Below are 23,974 nucleotides of genomic sequence, written 5' to 3'. Positions count from 1 at the left end.
ATATATAGTACCTGAATCCTGCACCAAGAAATCTGCATCAAAAAATTTTATTTGCAGCATTCTGGTCATTTGACCTTCCTTCTCTAAAACAGGACATTTTTAACAATCAAAACATTTTGCATACTTGGACTTAACTGCTTTTCATTGAGATATATTTACTTTCAAGTGACAGTTACTTTGCTCGCTGATTTGTTTTGATTGAAGTGGAATACTGTCCCTCTTATCGTTTTACACCTGCTTAAAAACTAATTAAAAATCAAAGCACTTTTAACACCAATTTCTTCTGCTGTTTCCTATCACTGCTGTATTGACTGTGGGAGTGAATGTCAGTCTATTGATTTTTAGTTTTGTAGGTAGCTTTGGAGGAGGTTAGACCATTATAGCGCATTGGCTTTGACGCCCAACCGAGTCTTTGAAACCAATCCGAACCATAAAACAGGGTCAGACAACTGGACAAGTCAATGGGGCTCTAATTTGTGCTGTATTTGGGAAAACACATTGACAGAGAAGTTATTGCAACTCATTTTCTACTTCAAAGCAGTTATATGAAAATTTACTTTTTTCCTGATCTTATAAGATAAAATAGTTTATTGTACTAATATAAAAACATACTGTAATATTCTGAACTTAAAACTTCCTTCTGGGTCCAAGAAAGGCCATTAACAGAAAATACAAAACTACAAAAATGACTTCCTGAATTTATGCAAAAAATAAAAATAAAAATTACAACCATAAGTGAACAAAAAAAAAAAAAAACATGATATGACCAATGTAATTTATTGTCATCTTGAAAGATATCCTATGTATGATTTAATGATTTTAAAAGATGTAATTAATTAATTCATTTCATATAATAAAGTAGCTATATCATCGAAATATTACATAACCTGAATAAATAATTCTTCCATCAATTTACTAAGTTAGCATAAACTCTGTGCTGCTTTCAGATGCAAAAAATGCAACATAGCTGCTTGTCATCCATCATACTGACACAGGAATGTTAAAAGTTCATTCAAGGCTCTTCTGGCAAATCAATTCATGTCCTTTCTTATCCATTTCTTGAACTGCTTTTTTAGTCTACAGTACGAATTGCTCATCTTGAGGCAGGAGGAAATAGCGCCTGTGTATTGTAGATGTCACCAAGGTCTGTCCTGACCTCACTATACCTGAGGGGCGAAGAAAAACAAACAGCCTCTCCACATACCTCCTCTCACATCTCTCTCACTCTCTCTCCTTTGCCTGATAAGTATCCGCAAGCAGAGTCTGAGGAAACCAGGAAATGCTCAAGTAAGTCTCTTCCACCTCTTAGGACTCCCCTGTAGTAATAACCTCTGTCAGCAACAACACCAATCAAAAATTGCCTGGGGTTTAAACTTCAAACCCACTCTGTGTGAATGTTTAGTTTATGAGAGCGTTCATGTGAAGGGATGTTTGAGCGTGTTCATGTGCATGAGAGAGAGATTCCACACATAGGGAAAAGGTCATAGAAAGATAAGGTTTAATACAGCTTTGACAACAAGGTGTCTTGCATATCAAGTCAGTCAACAGGATATTTTGACGTTATTATCAAAACTATTGTTAAATGGCTGGTAACTTTAACAAAGGTTGAGGGTAAAAGCAGGCCAAAGTCATTTCTGTTGTGTACAGGAGCTGCCGTGACTAATGTGTGATGAGAGTAGTTTAGATTCCACACACTCGAGGGCAAAACACCTCACACCACATCACTTCACTGCAGCCTCAAGGGCCAAACTGCACCTGGATACTGCTAATGCTTTAAAAACAGTTTTTGGCTGAGTCTAACAAAAACATGTCATATTTCATCCCAAATAAAAAAAATATAAACTATATTTTAATTTTCATATTATAGTTAGCATACAGAAAACGCATCACTATTCTACTGATACTTCAGGTGCTTGAATCAATATTGTTTATTCATGTGTTCATTCATATCCTGAGTATTTGTCAACACTTAACCCTAATATTTCTAGTAATATTTCTAAAATTAAGACGTATTTGCATTGTGACATTGAAAAGGTCATTATTTTCTCATTAGTGAGAAACAGATTTTTTTTTTATTTAACTCCACATAAATTTAAGGCAGTGCAAAATATACTAACAAACCTAAAAGTATAAATTAAAAGTAAAATTGAAAGTATAAATACTACAATGTAGATATCATTATTAATTCTGCATTATGGTAATTAGAAGATGGGGAAAATAATGTCTCAATATATTCTTAAGTATATGCACAAAGCTTTACTCCAATGAAATAACTGCTTAGGAACTGATGATTAAAATGGACTCCTCGTCTCTTGTGACCTACTCTAAGCTATACTGAAGCTATATTGACATGTGCCCTGACCTGCAGCTACAGTAAGACTTGCTCAGTGCTCCATCAACCTACAGTAGGTCAAAGGTCAGGATTGAAAGTGGAGTGGATTTTAACATCAAAAGGGGAAAAACATTTGCACCAACAATGTCAGAAAAAATGTGCAAAAATTGTACCATTAGTGGTACAACAGCTTGTCACTGGGGCAGTACCTTTAGGGGCACCTTTGTATCTTGTTCACCCCTGAAACAGACACACAATGTTTCTATTTTAGAAACGGCTTCTATTTTTCTGCGAAATCGCGGCTGGAACAACAACATAAAATATGAAAATGATAATCTCAGGTACTGTTTATGTGCTGTTTTTAATGTTAAAAGCACCAAACGTGAGTTTGAATATCATTTTGTGCGTCTTTTATAGCTGTAATGAAAGCAACAATGGACAATTCACCTCAGATCTTCAAAATAAATAAAAGGAAACAAGAACGTTCAAACGGTCAACTCATTGTGAACAGACAAGTGTTTTCTTTGAGAGATTGTTTCAGTAACTCAGTATGTATTTTAATAATGTTAAAATGGTGTAATATTCATTAATTTTATTATGTACTTATCCATTTCATTGCGATTAACATTTCATTTGCGCCCACGCGCTCTTCTGATTGGCTGATATTTTTGATTGACTTCATCGCTTCTCATAGTCACGTCTGGTGTGGACAGACAAATTATTTTGTCGCTGGAATCTTATCACATCGCGTCAGATTAGGACACGGTGTTAGAATAGTAATATGTAAACCTTAAGGTACTACTATGAACCTTTTAGGGGTAAATAACACAAATATGTCTCTTTGAGGGTACTTCCCCGGTGACAAGCTGTTGTACTCCTAAAGATACAATTTTTGCATATTTTGTGAATAAGGCAAAAGGAAATAATAGTGCCTAGTTTTATGTAGCACAATGGGGGCTAAAAGGTACATTTTCTTTGTGACACAATGAAAAAAAAGAACAAATATGCATGAGAATGGAACAGATGGATTTATGTCCAAACCTTACCTCCTAACTGTGCGCAGTAGGGTAGATCGTGCCTCATTGTGGAACGTGATCACTATGGTGGTGGATGGCAGGTCGGGGTCATAGTGCAGCGTTGTACACCTGGGAGAGACAGGAGGGAGTCAAAATAATGAGACTCTGTGGTACTAATTAAGCATCAGTTTAACATGTGGCAAAACCTTTGCTAAATTTACACATACTTAATAATCAAACCTGAAGGAGGTCAAGACAGCCCTTGAGCATATGGCGAACAACAGCAACTGGTGAAATGCGTAAAGCAACGGTTTTTAAGGTGCTTTAGTAACCAGTGAGCAGTTAAGAATAGACAATATAAAACGGGCCGTGGTCAAGAGAGATGTTGCCTCTGTTAGCAGGCCAACAGCACCGCATTGTGTGGAGGAAGTAGGAACATGTGGTTAGAATGGTAAGGACAGCAGCCAGAACCCAGAGGAGTGGGAGCATCAATAATGGAGGATCTGATTAAAAATAAATAGCATTTTTGCTTCACCCCAAGAGCAGGAGGAGTGGGCCAGCAAAAAGCACTTTGTTTTGAGGATGAACATTCTGACTTGGGGTAAACACCAGACATTACCCTGCAGCGCTCCACCTCAGAAAAACAGAAGACTTTAGGTTTTGGCTGTAAAAAGTGTCAGTGGACAAGAAAAAAACAAAAGATCAAAATGACCAGCTAAGTATAAATAACACATAGTCTTCCCCACTCAAAACACAAAACAAATGCGGGCTTCAGACTACATGATATTTTTGTCTGTTACGATAGTCACTGTGTCAGATTCTGCGATTTTTGACCCCTAAATTCTTCACACTGCTTATAATTTACCCAGGGTTAACAATTAATCCTGGGTATTCAAAAGCTGACGTTTTACATTGTACATTCTTAAGCCCTGGGTTAATGTTCTTATTTGCATGTTTGCTGTGTGTGTGTCATTGATTGGATAAACGCAGCATGCAACCTGTTTACATAGGCTAGCTAGCTCTAGCATTGCGGATCCTTGTATTGCCGACTGTACTATCGAGTTCATACCGAATGGACATTTCGGACTATAAAGGAAAGAATGAAATTATCTCCTCTTCTTCACATAAATTGTCGCGTTTTCTGTCAGCATTTGACACTTTTCCTCTCAAACACAAAATTTACTGTTTATATACAATGTGAAGTGTTTCTGTGACTGTCCAAAGCAGGCAAATATGAGTATGTGATTGTTGTCTGTTGCTAAGCGTCTAGCTGTAACTTTCTAACTTTGCATCGTTTCAGACTGTAAAAGTTTGGCACCGTAATGCAGGGTTAACACCGCAAAAGCAGTACTAACCCTGCTCCGGAGCAGGGTTTTATAACCCCGGGTAAAAAGTGGTGCTAACCCCGCTTCTAAATTACAAGTGTGAAAAGTTCCTTTACCCGGGGTTAAAAACAGTGTTTAGAATAACGATAACCCGTGGTTAAGCGTAGTGTGAAAAGCCCTTTTGCTTCCTGACCACATCATCGTAAACTGTTAACTGCCATAGCTACAGAATGCAAAAATCACTAAGCAACAATAAAGAGGACAGCGTAATGGATCATTTAATCATTTGACAAAGTAAAAAAAAAAAAAAGTTGTTTAAAAAAAAAGGAAGAAAAGTGTTGCTTTTGGCATTAAATGATATACAGATACAATTAAAATGGCACATAATCATAAAACATAATATTTACTTATCTAATCTGTCACATATTAACGTCTACGGCAAGTCAGCTATTCTTCCGTATTACCTCAAAAATTTGAGGTGGTCTCATGTAAATCCCTATTCCTATAAAACTCTTACATTAATTATATTAGTAGAAGCATTGACTACTTGCATCATAAAGTGAATGCCTATTTAATTTTGTGTTTAATATGGCTTGCTTAATTAATGGCTCTGTTCCAATCTGGTGAGCCGCCTTGCTGTCTGCTGCATACAAAGGCAGTCTTATAGTGCCTCTTACACAAACCACATATAGGAGATTCAAAATGTATTTATTAAAAAAAACTGTAATAAGTATAACAATTCAAAGGACATACAATTATTGGAGCAAAATGATCAATTAGTTATCTCAGAAGGCATCATGGAGCTTGTGAAGGATGTTTTAGAATGCTGCCTACGTAGGCAGTTCACTTGGTTTTGGAACAGAGCCAACCTGTCTGGAAAGCCTGCTACTGAAAGTGACTGAAATTGACTGTTTATTGCATTAGCAGAGTGTAATTTAGGCCTTTTCCATAATTTTTTTTCACTCTAATGCGATCATTTAAATATTGAGTCAAACTGTGAAATAACGTGATATAGATTTCGCCATTCATTAGACAAGCCATAGCCTCTAAAATGGTTTAATCAGAGCATCAGTGCTCTGTTGGAGCAACACATACTGTAAAGTGCAGATGTATTTATGTTTAATGTCAAAACTTTTGGGGGTTAAACAGTCATGATAAATTTGCTTAGGAATGAAGTACATATATATCCTGCTTTTGCTTATTCATTCATGAATACAGTTAGATCAGCCTTAAACACACTTTATGAGCTAAGGGGCTAAGGGCTGCATTCACAGCTTTATATGCTGTTTGAAGCCAGCCTGGGAGCGGGATCCATCGCTCAATGCAGCTATAGCCCAAGGTCTTTTGAGATAGGGGGATGCTTTAAACAGCAAAACACAGAGCATCATTAGGGTTTCTGTCAGAAAACAACATCTGGGAGAGGGGAAGCATATTGCTGTGTACTTGATATTTTGCCAAAATGATGGATGCGTCCCTGAGAAAATTGGGAACTGGGAATTTGGTCTTAGCGTTTCTCATTATGATGTATCCAACTCGCTTTCCTTAAGATTGTTACTGCTGGACAAAATCACAACATATGGCTACACCAATGAAAACAGTGCATATGACAAATAGGAAAAGGCAGCAAAAGCTAATTAAATAAGCTGCTCTAGTGAGTAATTGCTCTGCATGCTTTGCATATGTTTTATTGTTTGATATACGAAGAAGAATGATAGGAACCGACGAGGAAGTTTATCATGAAAATATGTATTCATGTCTCAGATGCTCTGCGGAGATGCAAACGTCCTTCAGGTGCTCCTTTTGTTATACAAACAATAGGATGTCTAAGAGCTCTAGGGAAACGAGTGACACTGCTCCAACCTTGGCGAGCCAGAACAGCCCAGGAGGAAATATGCCTTTCATTAAGTTGGCTTGAAAAAGCCAACTTATTGATATTCTATTTAAGCTTATTTTTCTTAGACTAAATTTTGCCCTGCTACTCCTCCTAGACTGTTCAAGCTACAACCACCAAACTCGGACTAGACCTCCAGACTGTTCTGACTCGAGTTGCTATATCTTTTCAGACTGATCCGACTTATGGTTTTCCTAAAAATGCTGATTAAAACTGGAAAAAACTCCCATTGACTTACATTGAAAATCTGAACATTCCATCAAACTCCAACTGTCAAAAATTCAAATTTAAACACACTGAAGCCCATTAGACTCAATGAAGCTGCCATTCTATGTACTATTACTGCCATTCAGACTCATTCAAACTCTCTCTCTCTCTCTCTCTCTCTCTCTCTCTCTATCTATCTGTCTGTCTGTCTATCTATCTATCTGTCTGTCTATCTGTCTATCTATCTATCTATCTATCTATCTAAACTCATTCAAACTCATAAACTCATCTATCATCTATCTATCTATCACTTCTCATCTATCTGTTCTCTATCTATCTATCTATCTATCTATCTATCTATCTAAACTCATTCAAACTCATAAACTCATCTATCTATCTATCTATCTGTCAGATTAAATTTATTTTATTTTTTTATTTTTATTTATTCTAGCTGTGGATTACCCCTTACAGTTGATAAATGTTACAATTAACAAAATGTGACATCCAATCTACTAGGGAGAAAAAAACTTTTTAAATAACAATATTGCTTTATTCACAGCTCCACAAATTCTAGCTATTCAATCAAGCTGTGATGTGTCTGTTGTCTCACAATACTACATTATCATGTTGTAGTGACAGTGTAATGTGTTTACGAATGAAACCTTGTTAATAAAGATAACATCAATGCAGAGAGAATATTTATATTATAAAGAAATGACTAATGAATAACATGCTACATTGAGTTTAAAGGGTTACTTACATAGACACTCAAAGCAGCAATGCCACGTCTGAATAAAAAGAAAGAAATGACTGATTTGTACACATTTGTTGATTTGTAATATGAATAAATCAAGTCGATGAAAGAAATAATACTAGTAAAAACGAATAGCTGACTGCTATTATGATTAAAATCAATAAAAAGATTTAAAGAAGTGATTAAAACAGCAGAATGACCTGGTATTGGGAATAGTCAATAGCACTAGTGACTAACAGTTAGATTAGCTTTGGTGATCAGTCTATAGTTGGTCACAGCTACAGCATGTTCAGGACCACACCCTGTGTGTGTCCCTCCCTGAAGTTTAGTCAATGAGTTTAGATAGATAGATAGAGAACAGATAGATGAGAAGTGATAGATAGATGATAGATGAGTTTATGAGTTTGAATTTAAAATTATAATTAAAATTTGACACAATCTACATTGTAAAAAGCGCTATATAAATAAAGGTGACTTGACTTGACTAAACTTTAATTTTTAAACTCATTCAAACTCATAAACTCATCTATCTATCTATCTATCTGTCATCTATCTATCACTCACCTATCTCTCTTCTCATCTATCACTTCTCATCTATCTATCTATGTATCTATCTATCACTTCTCATCTCTCTCTTCTCATCTATCACTTCTCATCTATCTATCTATCTATCTATTTAACTATCTTTCTATCTATCTTTCTATCTAAATCTATCTATCTAAATCTATCTATCTATATCTTTCTATCTATATCTGTTTCTGTCTATCTAAATCTATCTATCTATCTATCAAACTCTATCTATCTATCTATCTATCAAACTCTATCTATCTATCTATCTCATAGCAACCACCCAGAACAACCTAGCAACCGCATAGCAGCCAACCAGAACACCATGGCAACCACACAAATCAATCTGGCAACATCCTAGTAACTAGCCCGAGTACCTTAGCAACCACATAGGACCACCCTGGCAAGGACCCAGGATACCTTAGCAACCACATAGCACCACCTTAGCAACCACCCCAAGTACCCTAGCAACCGCATAGCAACACCTTAGCAACCACCCAGAGTACCCTAGCAAACGCATAGCAACACCTTAGCAACCACACCAAGTACCCTAGCAACCGCATAGCAACACCCTAGCAACCACCCCGAGTACCCTAGCAACCGCATAGCAACACCTTAGCAACCACCCCGAGTACCCTAGCAACCGTATAGCAACACCTTAGCAACCACACTGAGTACCCTAGCAACCGCATAGCAACAACCTAGCAACCACCCAGAACACCTTAGCAACCGCATAGCAACACCTTAGCAACCACCCTGAGTACCCTAGCAACCGCATAGCAACACCTTAGCAACCACCCCGAGTACCCTAGCAACCGCATAGCAACACCTTAGTAACTACCTTGAGTACCCTAGCAACTGCATAGCAACACCTTAGCAACCACCTCGAGTACCCTAGCAACCGCATAGCAACAACCTAGCAACCACCTTGATTACCCTGACTCTATCTATCTATCTCAAAACTACTAAACTAAAACTAAACTTTCAAACTGAAAACTTTCAAACTTTAAACTTTATAAACTACTTTAAACTTTCTGGACCGACTTTTTCAAGCCAACTTAAAGTTTGTCTCGACGAACTTTTTTATCTAGTTAAGCTTGAGCTACAGTGAGAAATAAACAGTCCCAAAATATCCAAAGACCTCCAAAAAGAAGCAGTTTTGTAAATTTTATAGATAAAGCAGTGGAGACCTAACAGGAAGCAAGAGAAGATACTGTATCATGGTTCTTCAAGTAATGGGCATGAGATCACCAGTTTTTAAAGAGCCTGTGCTTGATTTGGAAGGATGCTGGTGTGAGGACACTGTCCTTGACGTCTGATTGGCTACTGCTGATGATCTGAGGCACATTCTCTCAGGCCTGCCACATGCCCATCATTATTGAGCAGTGGGAGCGGATACAGAGTGGTTGACTCTAATTAGAGGAAAATAAATTACACTTCTCTAATATGAAGCCTAAAACGCAAGTCATGAAAGCATCAAAGAAATATTGTCAATTATGTTCCTGGAAGGCAGAAAATAAACACTGCAGCTGTTTCATTATAAATATCAGTTAGGAAATACATGAATTTCAGTGTTCTATCAAGTGTGAGTAAATTTTCACACACATATGTGATATATGTTATATGAAAACAAAAAAAAAAACAGCATATGCTGGTTAGGTATGTTTTGAAACATGGCAGCTGGTTTGAGCTGGTTTAAGCTGGTTCTTAGCTGGTCAAGTGTTGGTCAAGTGCTGATCCTTTTCAACAGAGATACACCTGAATAAATTACATCTATTTACTTTTTCATGACAGTGTCCTTGCAATGTTAAAAATGTCTAGGGTGCTCAGCATAATGGTTTCCTATCATTGCAGAGATCTATCGATTGCAGTTGCTAACACTGTATTGATTTACAAATTCATAGTTTCACCATTGCCATGTAGGCTATTTGAATGTCATTATACAGCAGCCATAACTCACAATAAAACTGAATTACAGTAACATTTCACTCATAAATGGCTATAAAAGGGTCCAGTCCCTGACTGCATTCATCAAGAAATGAAGGTAGATTTACAACAATAAGTGTCTGTCTGCCAAATGTGGACATCTAACAATGACCATTAGAATGACCATAGACAAAATCTGAAGTTTAAATGGGTCATATCATAAATTTTGTATTATTCATTTTTTTCCCCACTGGGATGCACTTATGGTGTTAAAATGGAACCAGAATTGCTTTGTTTTACAATGAAACCATTTTTGTCTTTATTATATTGTGACAGGTTTACGAAATGTAGACAGTCATATATTCAAATGTATTCATCTCACTCAATGACTCACTCAGAAAGTCACTTGTTTTATTCCTGAAAGATATAAGGTTTTGAATGAATTGGTTAAATAAATTATTCAATAAATCACAAAGACAGTCACTTGATTCAGAATTGAAAGATTCAGTGATTTTAACAAATCAACTGAATTAATGATTCAGTTACTCACTTATAAAGACCAGCATGTAATCAGCAGAAAGAATCACTGAAAAATCAAGAAGGCCTTGTTCACAGTCAGTCCAAATCTGATTATTTGTGTATCCGATTGGAAAATTGACGTGCTAGGTTTAAAATTTGTTCTTGCTGGTGTTATTTTTCTGTCAGAACGCATTTTGAATTATCCTTCCGTGTTTTTAAGATTCGTTAAATGACGGACGCTTAGTTAACACAACCCCTCGTTACAGTATATGTCGGACTAACTTCTACTTGATATTCTTGAGTAATCGATTCGTTTTGCTCTTATTGGTCCTGTCTATTCATTGTCAACTGTTTTCTATAAATATGTTTGTATTGGCTAATGTTTATTCAGCAAATGTTTGTCTTGTTTATAATGTGCAATGATCAAATTCAAAGACAGCACATTACAAATAGAAACCCTTTTTTCTGTGGGATTTAGTATCATATTTGGATATTGGAATAATAAATTAAGTATTTTAAATGAATCACATGTAAACTCAGTGTTTTTACTGTTTTCTAAGGGTTTCTTAATTTTAGACTAGTTTTCATGACAAAACCCGTATAAAGGACTGTCAGGTTAGTCGTAGTATGTAAATATAGCCTACTTGAAATTGCAAACAAAAAAATAATTTTAGTTCATATTAAATAGTTGAATGCGATTCACTTGGTTGCCAGTTTGTATAAGCACAAATTATGTAATGCAATATTAATCATGAATTAACAAAATGATTTTGAGCAGGTGTAGTGACATTTTTGAATTGGGTCAAATTAAAAAAACTTTAACAGTCAAAATTAGATTTACGAAGATAGGTGTGTGTGTGTTTGTGTGTATTGCATTCTCAAAAATATGCAAAAATATATGACCCCCCCAAAACCCTGTGTCCTGTCCCGACACTGGTACTCAAAAAAAACTTTCCAACGTTGGCAGGTCTGTGATCGAAATGATTGACTGTTCACACTGTGTATGGCAACTGTTCAGATCTGATTTATGTGTCCCATGGCTCTCTTTTGTTTTCCGGAATATCTGTGTTGGTTTCCATGGCAATGATGTTAAGTTGGTAGGACTACACCAAACACAACATGAAGGGGTCTGCGAAAGAATGGAGGCTGGCATGAGCGGCTTTACTCCGTGCTGCCCTCTCTGCTGCACAGTGAAAGAAGCGAAGACACCTCATCACTGGACCACAGAGATGTCTCCATTGTATTATAATTTTCTGCATGACCTGCATATTGACAATAACACAATGCAACCTTGTTTCTGCAATGACGTCTGACGTGTTTACATATTACGTGACGCGAGTCGTGAGAAAGTGCACATGTAGGCAGAAAAGCTACATGAAATACAATCAGAGTGGTCGGACCAAAATGAAGTCCGAGAAATGAGATTTGAATAGGATTTCAAACCCCATATGAATGTAACTTGAAATGGATTTGTAAAAATCAAATTTCATGTGATTTTTTTGCCGTTTACACTTGCTAAATACAATCCAGATTCCAATCGGATATGCAGAAAAATTAGATTTGGACAGACATTCTGAACATGGCTTAAGTTCCAGTGCTGTTGGACTGTTACCAGCACTCTATTTGAGGATTTAAGGCCCGAAACGAACTGTTGTATAAATTGGAAATCCTGATAATATCCTGCTTTCTGGAAGAAGATGCCAAGTAAACATTAAAAATGTAAGTGTCCTTTACAGAATCTTTCAATGAGATTCATCAAGTCAGACTGCAGTGTTTTAGTAATCTTAAAAACTACAGGCCATCTTTGCCATGGTTATATTCCACCCCCTCCCTGGTGTTTCATCACGGTGACTCTGAAGCCTCTTTTGAATTGAATAAATGGCAGCTTTAATGAACAACATTTGCAAAGCTCCTGGCGCCTGAGCTTATCTGTTATTAGCCCTTGAGGAATGGAAGTCCTTCTGAATTGAGGTTCATGCTAATTTCCTCTGGTGGTGGCTCTTTTCTCTGAAGCAAAATGAGGTTCAGGCACCAGGCTAAGTGAAAGGACCAGGGTCTTGCCACAGATGGCTGTCAAAGTTTCATTCTGCATTTGATTGAATGCTCGGCCAGTTCAGGGACTAAGCTTGCCTGAAGACACCTGAAGGAATGTGTATACTGAGAGCAAATGTTCAGTGCGAATGCATGACCCATGTTAGGTTGCTTAATGTACTCTAATCTGATCATGCAGTAGGAGAAAATGCACCAAGATTCAACAGAAGCTTGTTAAAAGAGAACATATAAATCCAGCACCAGCAAGGTTATATTTATTGACTAAATATAGTCAACACAACACTAACACAAAAACCTTGCATCTATACTGACGTCCAAAGCCACAATCAAACAGTGGCTCCTGCTGGAACGGTAGAATTATCCTTTGTTTGTCCAATTTCAGCTTAAGTTAATTAAGAGGTAGCGTTGGCACTTTGATTGCATTTCCCTGGAAATTTCAATATTGTGCTACTGGTCAACAACGGCATGAACAATGAGTGTGGTGTTCCTACTGTAATTACAAAGGCATTTGAGTCATGTAAGAGGAAGGAAGAAACAAGGGCTACATAGAAAATAGTCGACACCGGGAAAGAGAGAGAGAGAGTATAGCATTAAAGCACAGGGTCTGCATAATGAGCCGCCTCCTCACCTTTTATCGGAGATTCTCTCTACTGTCTCCCTGCCCCTGCATGAATTATTTTATAGAGAATTATACTGCACCGCTATAGAGGCCCCAACAGCTCTCTAGATGATTTCTCATAAACCTGACATATACCTGCATATTTTGGAGACTGTGCAACTGAAAATAACCCATGGTTAGCTTTTAGTTGACAAGGCACATTCATCAATAATTTTCTCTGTTGACAAAACAGTGGGTTTGTGGCCTGCGTTATGAAATATGTCTGCAATTCTCAGAAAACTCTGCGTACACTGGGTTAAAACAACCCAAGTTGGGTTGAAAATGGACAAACCCAGCAACTGGGTTGTTTTAACCCAGCCGTTGGGTTAAATGTTTGCCCAACCTGCTGGGTAGTTTTATTTAGCTCAACTATTGTTTAAAAATTACTGTATTACTTGCTTAAAATGAACCTAAAGTATGTTGGAAATTTTTACCAAACCGCTGGGTTAAAACAACCCAATCACTGCAGGGTTTGTCCATTTTTCTAAACACCAATGAAGTTATTTTAGTTATTTGTTACTGTTACAAGCTGTAACTTAACTGTAATCTATATTAAGCCTAGTCTGCTAATACATAAAGAAATAATAAATTAATAAAGTTGTAATAATAATAAATATTGAAATATATAATAGAATTAATATGCATATTATGTTTAATCTAATAAAAACAGAGTAAGTGATTAAAACTAAGAACTTGCATTTATTTTGGAGAAAGGCAAAAAATATCTACAGATTTTATCTGGGCTTAAACTAGTTACTAAAAAACTTTATAAAAATAAATGACTCCTTATTTTCCTATTTTCTGAACATAAGCCATGATGTTGAGAATGTTATGATCAAAGTTCTTGTTTATTCAAGGAATGCAAATAAAAGATTCTTCAGTTGTTTACACAAGACTCTGACCCTGTTTAGACCTGGATTATACATATGATCACATGTGGACAGCGCTGAACACTCATACACATTAGAGGTAGTCAGAAACGCATGTGACCATATCACATTTGTAGTGTAAATGATTATGTGTCAGGGACAGCAGTGAAAGAGTGCTTACCCGTCTATCAATCATCCACTGCAATAAAACAAAGAGTTTTAAACTAGTTTGTTAAAGGGTTAGTTCACCCAAAAATGAAAATTCTGTCATCACTCACCCTCATGTCGTTCCAAACCTGTAAGACCTTCATTCATCTTCAGAACACAAATTAAAATATAGACAGCAATTTAATTACCACTTTCAAGGCCCAGAAAGGTAAAATTAAGGTTGAACCACTGTAGTTACATGGACTATTTTAACCATGTCTTTAGTACCTTTCTGGGACTTGAAATTGGTATTTAAATAGCGGTCTATGGAGGAGTCAGAGAGCTCTCGGATTTAATCAAAAATATCTTAATTTGTGTTCCAAAGATGAACGAAGGTCTTATGGGTTTGGAACGACATGAGGGTGAGTAATTAATGACAGAATTTTCATTTTTGGGTGAACTAACCCTTTAAGTGTAGCTTTAAAAGAAAATAACTTGGAAAAGCCAATTCAATACATGCAAATCCTTGGGAATCCCTGTAAGCGTAACATTTGCAGTGAGCTTAAAAATTCAAGTATATTTGGAAGCAAAGCAACAGTGTGTTGGCTTTTTTTTTTTCAACACGACACTTTCCCTCGATGAATAGGATCACAAGTGGTAACATGAGGTGCAAACATACGAAAATCTGTCACAGCTGATCACTTGCGATCTGGTTACCCAAGATGGATGTTAATACCAGGTATAAACAGAGTAAAAGAAACCAGAAATAGCTGAAAAATGAAATATGGCACTCTGCCTGACAGAAGTGACATGCACTAATGAGTGAGTGACCTCCCACAGCGCTGCAGAGAGTGAAAATCTACTGTGTCCAGGAGCGGTCTCATTTCATGAGCTACAAATACCATGAGGTCATGTTGCCACCAAGAGCTGCCAAATATCACAGTCAGCTGTCTCATTAAGAAGCTCATATACAATTACCAGGGCAAGTGAAAGCATGTTAACAATCTAATTAATTGTACCTGAATCAGCACAGATCCATCTCTTTTTTGTTTCTATTATACATTTGTTGGGCACTGCGTATGGCAGAGGGTGAAGAAAAATGTGGTTGTGGCATAAGTGCACTACACAAATTTTGTCTGTGCAATCACTGAATTAGAACCATAGGCTGATGGGTCAGCAACGTAAAATTTATGTAGCACAACTGCTTTCAACACTGATAATAATAAGAAACGTTTCTTGAGAACCAAATCAGCATATTAGAATGATTTCTGAAGGTTCATGTAACACTAAAGACTGAAGTAAGATTCAGTTTTGCCTTAACAGGAATAAAATATAGGCCTATTTTACAATACATCAACACAGAGAACAGTTATTTTAAACTGTAATAATATTAATAGTCATGATCAACTAAGCAAGACTTACTTCAAAAATATTAAAAATCTTACCGACCCCAAACTTTTGAACTGTAGTGTAAATGCATCTAGTATAGCATACTGACCTTATAGAACCTGAGAACTTCTCACTACCCAGCCATGAACCACTTTGATGAACCTTTCATCAGTTTCTAAAAGTTTTCAAGAACTCACAGAAGCACCTTCATTAATTTAATATGAACCGTGTGGATATTATATATAGATCACACACACACACACACACACACACATACACACACACAAGGCTTACCTGTAATGTCGGGTGTCTCTAAGTGCTCTGTTGCTGGGGATTCTCTCACTCTCTCTTTGATTGAAGGCATACAGACTGTAGGGGTCTTGGCCCTGCTTCCATTTGTGAGCATTGAGGTAGCTTTTCTCTTCAAACTCTTCCAGCAGGTCATCCCACTCAGCATCTGAAATCTACAACGTAATGGAAACACAGCAGTCAGATATATTGTAATCATTTAGTCTATTCATTTTTCACTGTCTGTTGTCTTGTTCAAAAGAAATACTGGAAGTCAAAGACACTTCAGGTTGCATAAGTTAACCCTACAGGTCTGACCAAACAAAAAGCCTAGCATCTTTGAATTTCAAATCTAAAATCGGCAACAAACAAATAAATAAATAAATAAATAAATAAATAAATAAAAAACCACTGCAAAATCCAAGACTCTAAAATGAGCATGTTCATTTGGTGAAAAGAAACATTCAGTAAACCTTTTAAAAGTGGGGAAAGTAAATAAAATGGCTGACGGCTGTAGGCAATATTCCCAATTATCATAAGAAAGTCATTAATATTTCAGCATTCTGCAGCACAATCACACCAAACCCCTTGAAATATAAAGCACACGGAAAGCTGTAGTCACAAATTTTAAGGGTTGAACACACTACGTCTTGGAATCCATAAGGCCATATCAATCATAATTTAATAAACCTCCACATTCTGCACCGACAGCAGCTTGAGAGTTTCCATGTTTTCCCACTTATTATTTCCTTGAGCTTTTTTGCTGATGTTAGACCATTAAGGGGGCTGGAGGCTGTTGGTTATGGTTGGGGCTGGTGATTACCCGTGCCAGCAGGTTGCTAGTTTCTCCCCAGACGCCTGTATGAATGCTGACTGATGATGATGCTTCCTTCTCTCCTGCATTTCCAAATGCAGCTACTGCCCTCCATGGAAATAATTGCTACTAGCATTCATATTTGTGTAGAGATTCTGCTTAAAACAATAGAGAGGGTTGTTACTATGAAAACACACATCATAAATCAATAACCCATGCTCATGACAGGTGCAGTTTCAGAGGTATTGCTAATTAGGACTAAGGGGGTCCAGAGAATTATTTTTTTAAAGCATGGGTTTTCTCAAAATTTAAGCCTTAGTGAAGCTTGTGTACAGACATGTAGAGAATAAAACAAATATAATTAGAAAAATACCCAAAAAAGTACCCAAAAAATAAAAATTCCTGAAAGTCATCAAACCAGTTCTCACTTGGAATAATATCAAGAAATGTTATAGTCACTTTTTTTTTTGCAATAAAACAACATTAATATTGAGCTATTAAATTTTACTTCTGGACTAAGTGGACTTCAGGGCATTGTAAACACAGTGAGTTTAGAATTTACCACTGAGCTCACATGCCTTTTCAAAGTATTGCGTGTGTAGTCAGAATGTCATGGCCCGCTGCTTTACAACAGCCACAACAGCATCTTTACAGCCAGTAATAGAGGTGGGTAATTGCACATGTCTATTTCTTTAGACTGTTTAGCATGATAATGGCTGGGCTTTTAATTCAGCTCACCAATTCAGTTTCCCATTTATATTGTTATCAGATAATATTGGTGATTTTTTTCAAAACTGATGGTTTCTGTCTGTCTTAAAGTCAGGTTGATATTAAAATGCAGAGACACACATTCTGATAATACAAATGAAATGTAAATGTTCTCATTAGGAATGTGACATATTCATTAGGAAATTGTTAAATAAAGTCGCTATTTTTGTTTTGTTTTTGAGCACAAAAAGTATTCTCGTTGCTTCATAACATTAAGGTTAAACCACTGTAGTCACGTTGACTATTTTAACAATGTCTTTACTACTTTTCTGGACCTTGAATGTGGTAATTTCATTGCTTTCAGCGTTGTGGGTAATGCATTACAAGTAACTTGAGTTACGTAATCAGATTACTTTTTCAAGTAACACATTACTTTTTTTAATTTACAACAAAATATCTAAGTTACTTTTTCACATTTATTGACGGACAGCTCTCCTGTCCCCATGTTGAGAGAAATAAAGTGCAAAGGCATTGTGTGCGCTGTGTGAACATGATGGTTATTGTAGTTCTAGACTAAATGTGAACATGCATTTACTCAACTCGCTTGCACGGAAACATTCAGTGTTCCTCAAAATGAATAAAAACAGTGAAATTCAAACTAAGAATTTTATGCAAACATGTAATAATTAACTTTATACTACGGGGCTGTTGAATGCTGAATCTGATTGGTTGATCAACGTTCTAAATTGAGCAATTATTTTCAGGGAAACGCACGGCTAAAGTAGTTGTAGGCAGGTCTTGGCCGCATTGCAGTTCCATATCACTTCGCCAAATGATTTCAGTTATTTCAAAAGGTCCTTGCTGCCTATAACAGCAAAAGACACAAAACCCACAATGACACCGACCAAGCAAATAAATATAGCAAACTATAGGATGAAAACGACAAATTATTGTCATGGTTTTTGCCACAAAATATGTTTTATTGTGTCCTGAAAGCGCATACTCTCTTGTGCGCTCGCTCTCTCTTTCAAACATACACACGTACTGTATAACGTACACACACTCGCACAGAAACGTTTTGTCAGCGCTGCTTTGACGAATTAATCAGTAAAATGACTCACCAGCGAGGTAATAACTGTGCGATTCTTGAGGTAGATAAACTTATAGTTTCGTTTCACTATTAGTAGAGACAGTGCTGCCGTGAGAGAGGCACAGACACTCAGGTAGGCAAATTCACATATGCTCTCTCTCTCTCTGCATTAATAACTGCGTTAATAACTGTATCAACAGTATTATTCTGCTATCAAGGCTCACCGTTACTAGTTCTGAAATGACGTTTTGAAATTAGCAACGAAGGCTTGGGATGTAAGAAATTAGTCCCACACACAACAGTGTTTTAAGGACAAAAAAAAACTGACAAATGTCTTGAAATACACCATCGGAACAGTGTCTTGGGGTGTGGTAACCGTAGTATAAACGGAATAATTGACTCCGGGCCATTGAGTTCTTAGAAAATAATGCACACGGGCATTACCACCTGGGGTGTGCATTATTTTCTAAGAATCCAATGACCCGTCGTCAATTATTCCTTGCATATTAAATTACACAAATATACTTTATGTATTTAATCTCACTTTATTAACCAATGTCTTTGCTGCTGACCTTCAATCATCTAAATCAGCCATACTAATAAGCAAATATTACTTTAGATTAGATTTTGAAATAAGAGTGTTGAACTTCCTTCTCCTGTATCCTATTCTTCTTTAATCCAGAATGACAGCAAAGCTGAAAGGTTTGTTTGAGCTGCGCCCTCTACTGTACAGGCGTAAATATGCACTTCATTCAGCCTGAGGCTTATTATTTTTCACTTTTGGTGTGAAAAGACCTTAACATTCGCCAAAAATATAACTTTTTTTGTTATTAAAAAACAAACAAGCAAGCAGCCCAGATGAGAAAAAGTAACGCAAAAATGTAATGCATTACTTTTCATAAAAAGTAACTAAGTAGGGAGTAACGCAATATTGTAATGCATTACTTTTAAAAGTAACTTTCCCCAACACTGGTTGCTTTCTATGGGAGATTAAAAAAAAAAAACCTCTCGGATTTCATCAAAAATATCTTAATTTGTGTTCTGAAGATGAACGAAGGTCTTACGGGTTTGTAACAACATGAGGGTGAGTAATTAATGACAAAAATGTCATTTTTGGGTGAACTAACCCTTTAAGAATCAATATCAGTTCATCAAAATGAGAATCGATTAAAATCAAGAAATAGATATTGTTAACCCAGCCCTAGTTTTTATTACCCACATTACCACAGGCAATTTATTCATTCTAAGTTTGTCTAAAACAGGCCTAGAAACTTTGAAGCGACATGTCAAGCCTACAGGCTGAGCTAAAGTTTAAATGACAAAAGGTGCGAGCGCAAGTAAAAATGTAACGCTGTTGTTATTCTAGACACTTTAGGATTAGGGCACAATGACTCACTGCAAAATGAACTCTTTTAATGATTAAGCATACTCAGTAATAGAAACAGAATTTAATTAGCACATGAAAAAAAGATGACAGGTTCTGAATCAATGTGTCAAATTTCCTATCTGCTTAACAATTTTATTCGCCTTCAAAAGGCAGCGTTCGTGCACCCACCCCCACGCTCCCCGCTGAAATCATTAGCTCCTTGATGCTCCACAGTCACTGATCAGGGCATTTGAGCTGTGCCACGATTGGGGCTCAGTGTTCCCCCAGCTCCCACAGAGCTCAGCCTTCTAATGAGAGGAGGAGGACAGACTGAGGAAGTGGTAATTGGATCCTCCCTGTCCTGTCGTCTGTACTCTGTATGTGTGGTTGTGTGGGTCCTTTTTATAGAGCGTTCTACACCACCAAAGCCTCTGCCCTCTTGCAAAGCACAAAACCACACAACTGAACTTCCATAAGGCTTCTTTTGAAATCCTGCTCCTTTTTAAGGACCCCAGCACACTCTCAGCAGGTACAGAAGTCATGCATGACTGTAAAACTGGTCTGCGGAATTGCATTAAAATGATTCATTCCGATGTTCTGTCAGAATTCATGTGCAAGCAAATGATGAGTCCATCAAACTCCATCTGTCCGGTCTAACACCAGTGACACGAAGCCACCGTGAATACACGACACAACAACACTGTCTGCTTGTGTAATCTGTATTGTGGGACATATCTGCCATGAATCATGGTAATAGCAGATGTCATGGGTGATATCTCAGTCCTCCCTTACCATTATGAAGATAATGCATCACTCTGCTGATGGGGGAGTATCTTCCCATCGAATCTGAGTGAGATGTCACCACCATTTGATGAATGGTTTGAACACACTGGCCACCGTGACACACACCGCATTCACCTCAACAGCCACTGTGCCAACCCAGTATTTCATATTCCTCCTCGCCAATAACAGCTATTGCAGGTTCGGCCTTCCCTGTCAGGGTTATTACAGAAAATAGATATTGAAGCAAACAGCAAATGGAAACATGTTGTTCAACACAGAATACTAAAGTAGTCATTTCTCTCCCAGCGCTTAGTTGTATTTAAGGGGGGAGTGTCTGCAAAATCTATCACACTGTGGTTTTCAAGGCCACATTAACTGTTTACTTATTTTTAGTTTTACATACTCGCACAAGGGCGTACAAAAAAGATTAAAAGCTGAGAATAAAAAAGTCAAACCCATCACTAAGCATTCAAGCATTCACCAGCTAAGAATTTTTTCTGAGATAAATCCAGTCATTATACCATAAAAAGTCTATCATTGTCTCCATACAGATGTAAGAAGCACGTGCTAACTGTTTCATATTTCCGTTCCTATAGAGTGTTGTTCAGTGTTGTGATATATTGCACCATATATCATGTTTCATACCCCATTACCCTCAGTGATACTTTATTGTCATATACCAGCCGCTGTTTCAATGAAAAACTGACTTACAAGATGTACAAGACTTTGCTGCAGATTTACGCAACAATACAGCAACTAGAGTTTTTCTATTAATGCAACAGATATGAGCACCATCTCACTTTATACTGTTTGTGAATATCCTTGACCTTCTGTTCCCATTACTTTCTATCTTAGTCGGGATAGACACATTGAACAAAATAGTGGAATTATTTATTGATTGGTGCCTCCTGGTGATATGTCTTCAGAACAAGAGAACTATCAACTGCATATTTACTATTTAATCTCACACACATACAATTTGACTGTTTTATACAGTATATAGCATTCATCTTAAGAAACATAATCTTGAATTAGTCTTGTGGGGAATTAAATATACAAAAAGAAGTATATGACAGTTCAAACATCCAGGACCAAATGAATGTTTAATTGCTCATAGTTTGCTCTTAGACTTAATAGAGTTCTTTAAGTATCAGTTTTGTCTCAGATGTTTCTCCTTTAATGCCTTAAAATGAGTAAAATAGATGCAAATCAGACAGCTGTTTACATGCAGTAAGAATATAGAGATATAAAATGAATGTGGGTGGAATATAGTTCACAAAATGTGATTTTGTGAAGAATTTGAGTTCAATCGCACACTGGTATCTTTTTTTGCAAACCGTTTGAGACTCCTCTGAAACTCCAGAATAGAGGAACCACATGTGAGATTATTATTTATCAAGAGAAAGACAAGAGACTTAAGAAAGAAAGCTCACTGCTGTCTATTAGAAACAATCGACAGTACAAAGATCTGTTTAATGGTTTGTCTTTCCTGTGGGGAGTCAGAAAGTGGCTGAACAGTTTCTAGAGCAAATGTCATGGGTACAAATAGTCTTGCTTCATGTACAGCCTTAATTACGAACATTTCATACAGACTATTTAAATATTTACTTTCCACTCAGTTATCTAGACTGAATATCTGCCCCCTCATGTATGCACTTATATATTAAAGCTGTTTTCTTGCGTCCATCATTCTGACTGATAGGAATTCATGTTTGAATTAGGAAAAGAGAAAAATGAGGGGGAAAATGCTATTATAGAATTATATTTGTCAACAAACAAAATGCCAAAAGGTTATCGCAAAAGCATATTATTTCGTCTCCCGAAGGAAAAGTAGGTTAAATTTCTCCTAGCTGAGAATAAGTTCAAAAGAGGATTTCTGAATTTTACACACCCAACCATATAAAAGATTGTAGGGTACATATTGGACAGTTTTGTCCTTTATTATCAGCTCGGATATCATAAAAGTGACGCGCCTATACCAATATTTTCTCTCAGAAATATAAAAACAAGGAATTAAAGAGTTACTGACAGATCTTAAAAACCAAAAAAACAACCAATTCAAGCTATTTCATCTTTGAGGTTGTAACGTTACCTGTATGTATCACTCACCTCTTTTACTTTCGGTTGCTCGTTTCTTTGGTCAGGTAGTATTTTCCGGCTATTCAGCAATATGAAATAGAGTAAAGCGGCTATCCAAAACAGCGCTGCGAGAGCTAAAGTCAGCTTTCGAGAAAGCCTCTTCATTTTCAAACGTCCGTTAACGATTCATTTCAGTTTGAAAACCATTCGCGCGCTCCTCTCTCAGTGAACGACAGGCGAATTGTGTCCGCGCGCAGCGCTCGCGCACTTGCCCGTAGTGCCTAATATCCAGGAATGAGGTTGTTGCTCTCGTGCGCAGCGCGCTGACTTGCTGAGATTTTGAGTGACGCTGGACGCTGTCCAGGGCGATTAAAATCATCCCGTGTACCCACCGAGGTACCGACAAAATGTGAATGAGTTTAGCACCACCTACCGCGGAACTGCGCTTTCACGGACCTGGCTGTTCCTGGTGAGCTTCTAATATTGACTCTGAATTTCTCTCCGTTATTTGTGAAATAGGCTTACAATAAGCAGGGGTCCCACTGCCATGGGAAGCCTGAAAATATCACAGGATTTTATTATTCGCGATTTTTAGTAATGGAAAAATCTCTATAAAATCTCTGTAAAAATGTTTGTTTGTTGTTGTTTTAAATCCTTATCTTGGAATCATGAATGGCAAGAACATTAATGGAAATTCATTCCCAATTAGACAGGAAAGGTCTGTTTGATTATACATGAAAAGTACTAACACAGTTTGTTTTGGTTTTAAGTGTCATTTAATCATCTGAATTAAATTTATATGAAATATCACGTTATATAAGAATACAAGATAACCACAATAATAAACCAGCATTGAACCCCTCATTTACAGAAGTATCAGTCCACAACAAACAAAGCAGAACATGCCATTTTGCTTGTGAGTATCTAGTTTATTTGCTACTAAGTGCCTCAAAGAATGCCACTAACCTGACACACTTGTATAGCTTGTAAACATTTAATTTCCAGGTGGATTTTTCCGCTGACTCCTGGATGTTGCATAGTGCCAGCCAATCAGATTGGAACAAACAATTTCAGCTGGCTCTTGACATTTTTTTTAGCACAACATGCATCAGACAGCCAGTATAGCCTACAGACTGCAGGCGGTCCCCGGACATGCTGTCTGAGGCTGAGATTAAAGTTGATCCATCACCATTT

The 23,974-nt window shown here is 37.0% G+C and overlaps 1 protein-coding gene across 2 annotated transcripts in view; it reads right to left on the bottom strand.

Moving 5' to 3' along the window:
• The window catches only part of galnt14 (UDP-N-acetyl-alpha-D-galactosamine:polypeptide N-acetylgalactosaminyltransferase 14 (GalNAc-T14)), a 45,342-nt gene extending 22,179 nt beyond the window's left edge, over positions 1 to 23,163 (bottom strand). The window contains exons 1-3 of one of the 2 annotated variants that reach the window (XM_051875617.1): positions 22,811 to 23,163; positions 15,947 to 16,116; positions 3,379 to 3,477 (exon numbers count right to left, since the gene is read on the bottom strand). In XM_051875617.1, the coding sequence (XP_051731577.1) occupies positions 3,379 to 3,477; positions 15,947 to 16,116; positions 22,811 to 22,945 (404 nt within the window). In that variant the 5' untranslated portion in view covers positions 22,946 to 23,163. Of the gene's footprint in view, positions 1 to 3,378; positions 3,478 to 15,946; positions 16,117 to 20,710; positions 20,733 to 22,810 lie in introns of those variants that run through there. The other variant, XM_051875618.1, reaches the window with a different exon arrangement.
• Between the last annotated feature and the right edge of the window lie 811 nt (positions 23,164 to 23,974).

This window comes from Ctenopharyngodon idella, chromosome 20, assembly GCF_019924925.1.
Source record: "Ctenopharyngodon idella isolate HZGC_01 chromosome 20, HZGC01, whole genome shotgun sequence".
Classification (NCBI taxonomy): Eukaryota; Metazoa; Chordata; class Actinopteri; order Cypriniformes; family Xenocyprididae; genus Ctenopharyngodon; species Ctenopharyngodon idella.
This window is presented reverse-complemented; position numbering and strand designations above follow the sequence as displayed.